The sequence below is a fragment of the Tripterygium wilfordii genome, chromosome 10 (assembly GCF_013401445.1).
Source record: "Tripterygium wilfordii isolate XIE 37 chromosome 10, ASM1340144v1, whole genome shotgun sequence".
Lineage (NCBI taxonomy): Eukaryota > Viridiplantae > Streptophyta > Magnoliopsida > Celastrales > Celastraceae > Tripterygium > Tripterygium wilfordii.
In genome coordinates this window covers 10,619,663-10,631,678 of record NC_052241.1, presented here as the reverse complement: position 1 = coordinate 10,631,678, position 12,016 = coordinate 10,619,663, and the positions used below count along the sequence as shown (strand labels likewise).

The following is a 12,016-nucleotide window of genomic DNA, read 5'->3' as shown; positions in this document are numbered from 1 at the left end:
CCATATCTAATTAGCTTGTAGTGGCCAAAATCCGTATTTGGCCCACTTCACTTGAGCTGGCACAATCTAGCCCTACAACTCGACTAACAAGTCCAACCCTACATCCCGTTATGGCTTATATGTTCAACCTTGCAGCCCATTTCACTTGAGTAGTCAGGCCACTACTAATTTGATCGTTGGAGGATTTTTGGCCGATATCCCCATTGTGAATGATTAACCAACTCTCACCTCCTCTATTTTTTGCAGATTGCAAGGTGATTCCCTTGACTTTTCAACAAATGTCCAATTCGACCGTCTACAGTGTAAATTAAGCAATCAATATTTACCTTTGATTTTGTATTTATTATATCTATTTCCTTCCCCCCTCTCCCAACCTTATCCAACTAATCCACATATAAATTTGCATGTATACAGACAAATCATGGCACTGACAGTCTGTGCATATATGGGACAGATCGATCGATCTTTGGACATACTAATTAACGTATCATCCATACCATACTTGTCTCTTAATTAACTGCCAAAGTTGTTTATTAGACACAACAGTATTTAATATTCCATTTTGTCTCACATGAACGTGGCAGCAGAGATTGATGAATATATTAACTTCAATTCCTGACAAAAGCAAGTCAACCACATTTTTTAGAACATATTTCTAATGTGAGAATCCCGAGGTCCAATCCACATTGTACGCGCCGAGTTTTGATTCAACCAGTTTGTATTCGCACGGCATGAGAACAACAATCATTTGGGTGATAACTTAATTGGTGAATCTATTTGGCATCAAATCATATGAGCTTGCAAGGTTCTAAGTTTAATCGTCACTGGGAGCAATATAGTCTTGTAACCACATGTTGAGTTTTTGTCCACTTACACTGTAGTCAGGCGTGAAATTTTGTATTTGTGCATGCCTGACATTCAAAGTTTAGACGTATATCGAATGTTCAAAAGATAAACTTGTACGCTATCTTCTTTGAATTCTAATCTACATTTTTTATGCACCAATATGAGGGTTGCTTGTAGTATTTGAATTAAGTGTCCAAAATTTCAATTATTGTATGCTTTTGATCACTAATTTCTTAACACTTTCGTTGGTGACATCATTAATTTATCCATGTATGTCAAATAATTGAACTCCCCCATTCAACTCTTCTCTTCCACACCTTGTTGGGTCATCACTCATCACTTTGTGGGCTGATAATGACTCATCACCATATATTTGATTCACAAAATGTTTTCATATCGTTGACCGCAACTTAAAGGGCAAATATTTGGCAAGTTGTGATTGGGACCCCACTTTTTAAATTATCACAAGGTGTTGACTTCATATCGTTGACCGCATCTTAAAGTGTAATACATTTGGCAACTTGTGATGGGTACAAGGCTCACATCATGGACCCCACTTTACTATATACATACAAACCACCCCGTATGGACCTCTTATCAACTAGGCATTTGTTTACTTCCAAGTTTCAATTATTCCAAAGTCTACATAACAATAAATTAATTATTATAAGGTCATTTTTTTCTTCTATGTAATAAAAAATATTTTGTAGTTTGGACATAAAGGAGGAAAGAAGCCACAAGGAAGGATTCCTTTCACAAGTAGTTGGGACACACCTTATAATGACATCAAACCGGTGTCCCTAATTCTTGTTTTGAACCCCATATGTAGCTTTCATCCATCATCATATTTTTTCCCAATTGATTAGAAAACTATCTATCTATATAATTTGTAATTTTGTATATATGTTTTTAATCCCACAATGATATTGTTCTAATTTGCTATCTATTACTACACCTACACCATTTCTATTACTATCTATTATAGTGTATGATAATGACGTAGTGCGGAAGTAAAGATTGATTGACTATAGTTCACGACTAAATCAACATAATTTGGAATCTACCAAAAAAATTGAGAGAAGCCTCAAAAATACTATTAATTCATCAATTCCCCTTTTTTTGCCGAAAATGATATAGCTCTATAAATACTAAAAATAAAGAAACCCTAATAAAATTAAAAATACTGATTTGACTAAAATTTATATTAACTACTAAAACTAAAACTCTTAATAACACGATAATAAAAAATCCTAAATTAAGTAAATAATATGAAAATGTCCTAATCACATAATTTAGAACATGTGTTTTCAATATTTCTAGATTTTTACCCACTCATTTAGTCTCATGTAAACATATATATATATTTGAAATTCTCAGTCCAAACACACTAATAATATTGTTTGTTTTGGTTTACTGGTTCAATGTGAGTATATCGGGTCTGTACGGCTTCGTTCTTATGAGTCATTTCACTTAACGGTATTTGAGCAAAAAACTTTGTTGATTGTGTGAGGAGTTGGACTTATCTTATAAACAACTTGGCTAAGTTATATCGGACGGATATGGAATTTAAGTCTTGACATGAATGTGTATATAGTTTTTTTAAGGATGTATGACAAGCTAACTAGGGCGTAGGGGATGTTTTCGAGGAAAAATAAATGTTGCTTACTTTCATGAGTAGTGTTGGTGTGAACATTTCTACACAACAATAAAATTCTTACAAACTTTATGCCAACCCCATTAGATGTTTGCATTCGGCCATGTGCTTTGAAATTTCTGTACCTTTTTCTTTCTTTGACTCCTCAATTGGATTGACATAAGTATTCCATTATCAAAGGCCTTGGTTTAAAGTGGAGCTAGCAATTTCAAAATCTTTCTCATCGTTGAATCAATTAACTCCCACAGTGAATAGTTGCCCACTTTCACATTATCAAAGTTATATAAATATGAATTATCAAAATAAATATATGTAAAGATATGCATATTTTGATAAGAGAGGGTAGGGATTAATTGCTTCTTTGAAACTCTTTTATATGGTGTTGTGGTTTAGTGGGAATCATCATGAGATAAAGAGAGAAGAAGGGGCTGGCCAACACAGTACTCGACCAACTACCATAACTATAGTAAATACCTTGCACTTGCTTCTTTTTCAAGCCCTAAAATAAAATTAAAAACGAGGGTTATGATGTTTAAGAGTCGAAAGCAAAATTGTATACCTTAATAGACGTGAAGGGGCAAACATGTGAAAATAGAATATGCTTAGATGAATACATCTACTCTCTCTCTTTTTTTTGGATAATATGAAGTGGCATGTATTAGAGAGTAAGCCTTTTAAAACTAGATGAATACATACCCTTCGGATAGTTGAGTGGACATAAATCTTCGAAATCGAGTCATTAAAACAACCCGCACCACACTAAAGATCAGTAAGACTAGGCCGAGCCCATGGAACGAGGATTTTACAAGAAAATATCACAGCTCTGACCTCAGGCATCGTACTCCCTAAGTTTGGAGAAATAATCAATTAGGCTATCGCCGGATGGTTTTAATCTTTTAAAACGTATCTTAGGAGTATCTTTTAATTATTAGTTACTTTTAGCAAGTCATAGGATGTGAACTTTCAATTTATTTGAAATCATAAGGAGTGCATTATACATGTGTAATATGTTCTACCCTGTATATGTCCTTATATAAGTTGATGAATTCCTGTTTGTGGGTCAAAATTGGAGGCACACAAGATATCCTTGTGCTGATCACCATGTATTTTCTTGCATAAAAGTGCATTCATGCGTGCATGTATTTCTCTGTGTCAATTGGTGGGTGGATCTTTATCCTCAACGTGAAGCATATATATATATATATGGCAGCATTTTCTGTGTTTCCTTGACTTGATCATTTGGTCTCCGGAAAGTACCTAGAATCCACGAGTATTACATTTCAATGGTATTTGGACAAAGACAGTTATGGGACAATTACATATTTATGTCGAGAAAAGATGTAGCTAGTACAGTAATATGAATAGGTCAAGGGAAGGTATAATCAAATTATAAATCATACTTTCTGTTTTCCTTTTTCCTTTTATAAGGAAGATGCTGAGAAGCTAGTATCGGAGCAATGTACATGAAGGTGGGCTGGTGGATTTTGAAGCTATAGAGCACTCACAATGATGAGTTGTTATTGGCCCATGGATTGATGGTGAAAAGACTAAATTTGTTAGGGGTATGAATCACATTTGGGTTACAATAATAACATTTTGTTGTCTTTTTTTTAATGGCCCAAACAAGGGCATGAAGCGCCGCCACGAGCTTTACAACCACGAGAAATGGGTGTTTCACTGGTGCTCTCTACCACTGCATCAAGGAGCAGGGCTTGGATGAGAGTGATTGCAGGAACTGATGATTGCACGAGCCATGTGAATTCTAGGGTTAGAGTTCCGGCAATGGTATTTTTGTTGGGGAATTACCTCCATGATCATTCATTTAGAACTATCAACAAATCAAAAGGAAATTGAACTTGAGATAACACAATCAATAAACACAAGATTTACATGAAAAACTCCAAACCAGAGAAAAAACCCATGGATGTTGTCAGAGACAACCAAATAAATTTTATATGAAATTGTTACAATCATATTGTCAATGACCTCTCTCTACCCAAAAAACTCAAAAATCCTAGAGATTTTCTATACGCCCCAATTTAATTAGCTTATCCCCTTTAAAATTCTACATCTTAAACTTCTTACAATCTCACAACCTTGAACCCATATTCGAACTCCCAAGAGATACACCAAGAAATAAACCACAACGTTTTCCTCATTTTGCTCTCTCTCTCAGCTGCCTCTCTAAACCCAGATAAACAATAAGAATTATGGTTAAGCAAAACCTAGAAACAAATCTCCTATTTATACTAAAATAGTGCAGCCCTGGACATCAATTTGGATGGGTACTTATGTCGTCCAGACACTTAATCCTTTTTGCCACATGCATTCCACTTGTTTCTAGCTAAGCTGTCCGGATGGTCCTACCACTAGTCCGGACAAGTTGTCCAGAGATTGTCAAAACAAATGCAAGAATTGCGTAGGAATGGGAATCCCATTCCGATTCCAGCTGAAATGGTGCAGCCAAACAACGCGTTAAGGTTAAGAATGATGAATGATTCTGTAGTTAAGTTATATGACGCGAGGATGAATGATTCTATGTGTTCGGCTACTCGGGATGAATACATTTCCCAAGTTAAAAACTTCAATTTAGCATATGTTTTTCAAGTAGATAAATAAGAATATAGGATTCTGGTGACATAATATGATTTAAGATTTGAATTATGGTCGACGTCTTCTGACCTTTTTAGCAATCATGAGGATATCCTCCGGACTGTGTCCGGAGTGGCTTGGCCTGTTGGGCTTCTGGACCACAAGATACTTGAGCCCATTTCATTCTACTTGGAAGGTCCAACCCAAATTATAATATATTCGGACGTTGACTTGGATGCCGAGTTCACATGGACTCAAATTCTTCCAAGGAATTTGGACCGATTCGACTCGCCACCCGCTCATCCCATCTCGCCCGAGTACGATCATGTACGGAATTTGCAGTTTTTGTACACTGCCCGAGACCATCGACACTGTCCTGGCACACCATTTTCAGCTAAATGAAACGAAAACCCTAACTCCACAACCAAGTGAGTGAAGAAATGGACCAAGGAAAGAAGAAGAGGAAGATGGAGAGGAAGAAAAATCCAATCACCTGCAGGTACTTGCACCTCTCTTTGGCTCTATCTTGCTCTGTTTTGTTCATTGCATACACATGTGCTTGTTTCAGGAACGAATGTCTATTGTCCTTCCCATTTTTCTTCGAGAGGGTTTCGCATTACATTTGCTTTTCTTCTTCTTTTTTTGTTTTTTGTTTTTTGCCTTGAACGTTGGAATGGATTACGGATTTGCGGGTTTTGAACAGAGCTGTCATGCAAGAATCTATGAAAACCCTGGACTTTCATATGGTTTGTGACTTGTGAACCGCAACTCTGACAAATCACGATATCTTTTCAACAGAGCATAAACGTATTAGTTCTTTGAGTGCTTCCGTGACATGATATTGATTTTGTGGGGAAGCCTATTTGGTAGTTTATGTTTGTATTTGTGTTTTTATTTTCTTGTAGTTGTTCTTGGTCTTCTTACTCTTGTATGTTTATGCTTGGCAGTTTGTGTCTATACTTTCACTGGCATTTTCTCACGAGGGCTTTTTTCCCCTAATCTAATTTCTAAGTACCACAATCATATACTTGAAGACTGTTGAAATATAGACTGAATGTAGATGACAATTTATTCCTTATCCCATTTGATATCTAGAGCTTTAACTGTTTATAAGCTTCCATTTGCGAATATCGAACTTGACAAATGAAAACATTGTTGCTGGTTTATTTCCTAATTAAGGATTTTGAGGGCCTGGTTCATATTTAAACTGTTTTCAAATTCATTATTCAGTTTACATTGTCTTATTCAGATTAGGGTCAGGTCATCTTCTAAGTTTTACTTAGAACACAAAATTTATGCGTATAAGAGACGGGAGTTTAAATTTGGAATTTATATTATTTTGGTCTCTCAAAGTTGTCACTGTTGCAGAGTTTCAAATCTCGATTGCAGCATGTATATATAATTTTGATGATTGCTTTTGAGAAATTCAGTAATGCATTGCCATATCCAATATTTGTTGTTTGATCAATGGAGGAAATTATTATCTTTATTCTCATGATAACTTTTGTATATTGCTGTTTGACCTCAGGACACCCTTCAAAGACCTTTCTGAAGCAATCGATTTACCCCATTTGATACTTCAGGTCCGTTGATTTTGTGTATTTTCCTCCCGTTCCCCTTTTACAGATTTTATTGATGATATTATAATCTACATTTTAAGTTGTTTTACTCTAATTTTGTTACTATTGTAAATTTTCTATGCCTATTAAATTTTGTTTAATGTAATCAAACTGTCAATTGAAAAGCTTGAAAAAGTGAAGGTGCTATATTCAAATTGAAATGAATATATACATCTGCAGGACAGCAGGAGCTCTGCCTCTGTGTACCTTGTGTGAGTACAAATTGAAATATTTGAAGGATGCTACTTTAGTCAACTAATTAAATTGATTCACATCTTGTAATTTCTTTATATCTAGTGACTAGCGTTGATAATTCTTGTCTTTAGATCTGTAAAAGTGTTAGACAAGCATAATTTTATCCTTATTGCCTGATGCCAGTCCTTCTAATTCAGAGTGGGCACTTGTGGTTGTCAACTTGTTATCTGGATTTGCCATGGTTGATGTCTTAGCCTAGGTACTCTTTCTTGCTGAAGTAGTTGGTGTCTGTTTGATCAAAGTCTAGAAAATTAATCAATATAATTGATGATTCAATCTTTAGGTACATGTAACTGATATTTTATCTAACTTTCATAGGATATTGGATAACATTATACTGGGGAGAAACCCTTGTCAAAGGTTTCATAATTTGCTGTCGTATTGAAAGTTGAAAATTGTGATCTTTGGATAAGAAATATGCAAATGTTTAATCTGTTCTACACAAGATACATTTTAGTGTCTTCTCTTCCTTGTCCATAGGAACTAGGATCCGGAATATTTTTTTAATGTGCTGTTTATCGATTAATTCCAAGACAATCCTTTAGTAAGATGCATTGATAGTTCTGTTAAGTGTCTTGGTTCCTGCTTCTGCTTGTATTATGTACTCTATTATAATGGTTCATATTTGATGTCATAAAGTTTTGAATTGTTAGATTTATGCTGGTATGGAAGGAAACACTATTTTCCTCATTGCTAGGCATCCCATTCCAGAGTTCAACCTAAGGCATCCCAGGTTTGGGTTTGAGTTTGAAACTAGTTATTAACTGTGTATGAGTGTGAGTGTGAGTGTGAGTATGTGTGTGTCGATGTGGGTGTGGGTGTTGAAATGAGATCGAGTTGTTTTTACCTTGTGCAGTTCTGTGTATCCATAATCCGGTAATAATTACAATTTTATTTCTTTTTGTACGGTCATAATTAATATCAAGGACTAAATTGTATTCATAAATATGTGGGTGTGTGTGACTTTCTTTTGAGTTTCTTTTGTTGCCTCCTGGGTCTATATGTATGGTTTTCTACTCTTCATTTTGAACATGATGCTAACACAAATGATATGTGTAAGTGATATATCAATCTTCTCCTGTATGCAGAGAAAGGCATAGAAGATCCAGCTTCCTAAGGGACTTTGCACCACCACTATTTTTGTTTGGCGTCTTTATTTGGCTAGCCTATAATTTTTCCCTTCATCAGCAACTTATGGATCGACAAAGGGGAACATCTGAGATTCTTTTTCTCCTTTTAACCTCCGTAATGGCCTTGTTACTTGACTTAAACATGCTCTTTCTTCATAGAAATCCACAAGTGGAATGGAGGAGAGTGGGGCTTCAGGGAATCTTGTTGATTATTGAGATTATTGTTGCTGTGAAGTGTGGGAGCCTGGAGGATATTAGAAGAACTAGTTATGCCGCCAATTGCCACCCCAATTCCTAAGGTAATTCCTGACCATATAATTTTCCCCTCTCCTCTCTTTATTATTATTATTATTATCATTTCATTTTGTATGCGTTGGTGCAAATTTAGTTCACGTTATAATTGCTAGGCAGTTCTAAGCTGTATATTAGTTCTGTGTGACAACAGTGTTCATTTGTATGCTGTTACTTCCTTAATGCATTCCTTTTCCTGCTGCCAAGGTGCAAATTTTGAAACTCTGTCAATAATATAAGTTCGTCCTGTTTGACAATAAAATATTAAGAGCTGAATTCCTGCTCAACTGAGTCATGTGAATATTGAATATACTGCATATGGAAATATCGTAAGATTGGCATATCAGGGTAGGAAAAGCTGCATTCCAGTTTTAATGATCTATCACTCTAAACCCATACGGATTTCCCATATGTGATTTTTTCGTTTTTTTTTGCTCATTTCTCTCTTGATCTCTCAACTTCTCCCTCAATGCTCATTGTAGATACTTTCTTTGAAGTAGTCACTATCTTTTTCCTTATAAGCACTTGGAACTCTAGAAGATGTTGTTTGAGCTTCTCCATTAACACATTATGGTGCTAGTTTCTTATGCGACAGAAAAGGTAGCTCACACTTTATGTCCATTCCAAGCATCTTCTTCTATTTGATGGTATGGGATTCTCAACGGTCCTTTTGAAGTTGTGCTAGTTGGGTTGGACCATTTGGAACAACTCTTCTCAACCCATAAACCCATGTACCCCTTTAAGGAGAATTTCCATGAGCAAATCCTAGCTATTTAAGCAAACCATGCTACTGCCATTCAGCCCCTCTAACCCTGCATATAGTTTTACGGTCAATCTAACATTCTGGTTTACTGTGCTTCATGTAAAGCTTATGTGATGCGCAATGGTCTGCAATGATATAAACGCATGGGTAAGTATCAAACTATGGAAACGAGTTCAACAAATCTTGAGTCGTGACCATGATTGCTGTTGCAGTGGTGTCTGATCTTTCGATAAAGAATTATGTTCATCTTGAAGTTATTATTGATTAAGTAATGGTGTGGTTAGTCTTATTTGGAAGTGCTTTGGACTTTCTTTCATCGTCTTTTTCTTTCCACAGTGATTGGTGTATCTGCTCAGCCGGTTCTGTTCTCGTCACCTTCTCTAATCCAAAAGTATCCAGAATGCCAGAAACTGTATTTGAGCTCCATCTATGATGGTTTTTTTTTTCTTCTTTCCGTTATCTGTTACATGGAACGTCTAATTTGCGCATGACTTGTTACCAACTTAGCTGCTTGTACAAAATGGGATGTTAATCTTTGTCATGTGCTGGATCCTTTAATTACTGGTTGTATTCAAGTAAAGGCAAGAACCTAGAAGATGTACTAGGCTCATGCCAGCATATCCTTTTATCTGTTTTTGATTTCATTGCTTGTTGCTTTGTCTAATAATACCGCTTATCCTAGTGAGTTTTACGGGCCTACCGGCCCAGAAGCTTCTCAAGCCCAAGCATTTACTTTCCTAGTTAGAGACCAACGTCTTGGGGCTAACGTGGGATCTGCTCAAGGGCCTACTGGTTTAGGTAAATATCTAATGCGTTCCCCAATAGAAGAAGTTATTTTTGGAGGTGAAACTATGCGTTTTTGGGATTTGCGTGCTCCCTGGTTAGAACCTCTAAGGGGTCCCAATGGTTTGGACTTGAGTAGGCTGAAAAAAGACATACAACCTTGGCAAGAACGACGTTCCGCGGAATATATGACCCATGCCCCGCTGGGCTCTTTAAATTCTGTGGGTGGCGTAGCTACTGACTTGAATTTTGACATGTCTTAATCAGTTGAGCCAAGCAAAATTTGTTCAAACCCTGCTCCTAAGTTGGAGCTCAGCTGAAGCTCGCTAGGCTTGACCATGCCAAAGCCCGCTAGGCTCGATCAATTTACAACTCTACTTAGGCCGAACAACCTGATCAGTTGCTTGCTTTGCTTCTTTTGATGGGATTTGTGGGCTTGGACTTTCTTTCGTCCTTTACTGGCCCAAGGAGTTCCAGACAAACGAATTTCCGTTGGGCCTTCACTCTAGCTGTTTTGGGCTTAGACTTTTATTTGATGATAAATTGTTAAAATATATAATTAGTAAATATTTTTTCATTAGGAAGAAAGTTTCTCACATAGCGACATGGTTAAAAACTAATGCGTTGCAACAAGAGTGTTGCTTCTAGTGAGAATTAAACTCAGAACCTTCATAACTCATACAATTTGGTCTTAGAAAGATTTATCACTAGGTTATATCCTGATATACAAATGAAATGAATTTGCTATATATATCTATATAATCAAATGCATTTGTTCCTCAAAAGACAACACAATAGAGGACAAGAAACAGGCGGCTATTATAATTAAATCCAACACACATACCTAATTTGTACTTACCAAAAAAACAGAAGATAACCTATTTATTTAATTTGTAGCTTACCCTATCATTATATGCTTATGCACTAATTGAAAACAACATTATATTGAAAACCTCTAGCCATCCAACCAATTCAATGAAAATGGCAAACCATCACCAAATTACATAATTGAGGAATTTATTAAAAAAAATTGAAGATTTGAAGAGAGCAATTGTTCCTCTAGGTACTGAGCTCCCAACTCCTCCAACACTAACATCTCTTTCACTTTCAATTCCTTTTTTGCCTTCTTTGGGCTTTTAATTATTTGGAGTGTTGTTTTTAATTGAATTTTTAAAAGCATATTCTTCGCATGGACGGCTGTGTTCGTGGTCACATATATATATATATAAGCAGACACAAATATCTGCTTTGTAGTTTGCGTATGTCATATCACATTACATATATATAAATACAACTTGACACTATTGGGAAGTTATTATTTGATTTTTTTTTCTTACACCAAATATGAGATTATGATAGAGAGCATAAATTAGATATACCTATATATCCTTAGTAAAACATGATATGCAAATTAACGACATTTGTTTAATTTTGTTATATGATATAATCTAGTTTGTGAGTAAATTAAACCCTGTTTATTTAGACAATGACATTATCTTTTACGAATCTTGACCTTTCGAAGGAGATGCATATGCAGTGACCGCCTGCTTAGCTGTCGCATAATATTATTATTATGCATAGACAGTGATTGCTTAGCTGTCATATAATACTATACAGGTAGCGATGATTCCTTCGCTAACACTATACATATACATAGTAATTGCTTAGTTATCATATAATACTCAATAATAATATGTAACTTGTTTTTTCTTCAATCATTTTTACCTTAATTGGTTATGCATAAGCCTTAGAAAAAGAAGGAAAAAAAAAAGTAACTGATGTAGATTCCAACCAAAAAGTTATTAAAAAAAATTAACACCATAAATGAACAAAGAAGAGAAACAAATTCAAATTCAAATAATAATAATGATGCACACAATTACAGAAGTGATGAAGAAATGCTCAGTGAACACTGAGAAGAAGAGTTGGGAAGAAGTTCCAAGTAGTAGGCTCCTAAATCCACAAACACCACTTGTTTTCCTTGATTTTCTTTTGATGATGATGTGATCTTGACTTGACTTCTTCTACTTCTTCTCCTTGTTGGTGTTGAATTTTTCTTCTTCGCTAGAGGAGTCGTCGACAT

General features: G+C 35.6%; 2 protein-coding genes across 2 annotated transcripts; both read left to right on the top strand.

The window, feature by feature from the left end:
• The first annotated feature begins 5,408 nt into the window (after positions 1-5,408).
• On the top strand, positions 5,409-9,780 carry LOC120007757. The gene is made up of 5 exons (XM_038858182.1): positions 5,409-5,591; positions 6,621-6,675; positions 7,620-7,699; positions 8,055-8,395; positions 9,487-9,780. Exons 1-4 carry the CDS (start codon positions 5,533-5,535, stop codon positions 8,392-8,394), a joined length of 534 nt encoding a protein of 177 aa, XP_038714110.1. The 5' UTR covers positions 5,409-5,532; the 3' UTR covers position 8,395; positions 9,487-9,780.
• LOC120007399 (photosystem II CP43 reaction center protein-like) lies at positions 9,294-10,196 on the top strand. The gene is made up of 3 exons (XM_038857590.1): positions 9,294-9,297; positions 9,487-9,562; positions 9,833-10,196. The coding sequence occupies exons 1-3, from the start codon at positions 9,294-9,296 to the stop codon at positions 10,194-10,196; spliced, it is 444 nt and encodes a 147-aa protein (XP_038713518.1).
• Positions 10,197-12,016: the final 1,820 nt, after the last annotated feature.

Excerpts from the sequence above, each read along its gene's own strand:
- LOC120007757 (XM_038858182.1), top strand. The coding sequence starts at position 5,533 with ATGGACCAAGGAAAGAAGAAGAGGAAGATGGAGAGGAAGAAAAATCCA. Across the intron at positions 5,592-6,620 it reads AAAAATCCAATCACCTGCAG|GACACCCTTCAAAGACCTTT; the intron begins GTACTTGCACCT and ends GTTTGACCTCAG. Across the intron at positions 7,700-8,054 it reads TTCAACCTAAGGCATCCCAG|AGAAAGGCATAGAAGATCCA; the intron begins GTTTGGGTTTGA and ends TCCTGTATGCAG.
- LOC120007399 (XM_038857590.1), top strand. Across the intron at positions 9,563-9,832 it reads TATCCAGAATGCCAGAAACT|TGAGTTTTACGGGCCTACCG; the intron begins GTATTTGAGCTC and ends CGCTTATCCTAG.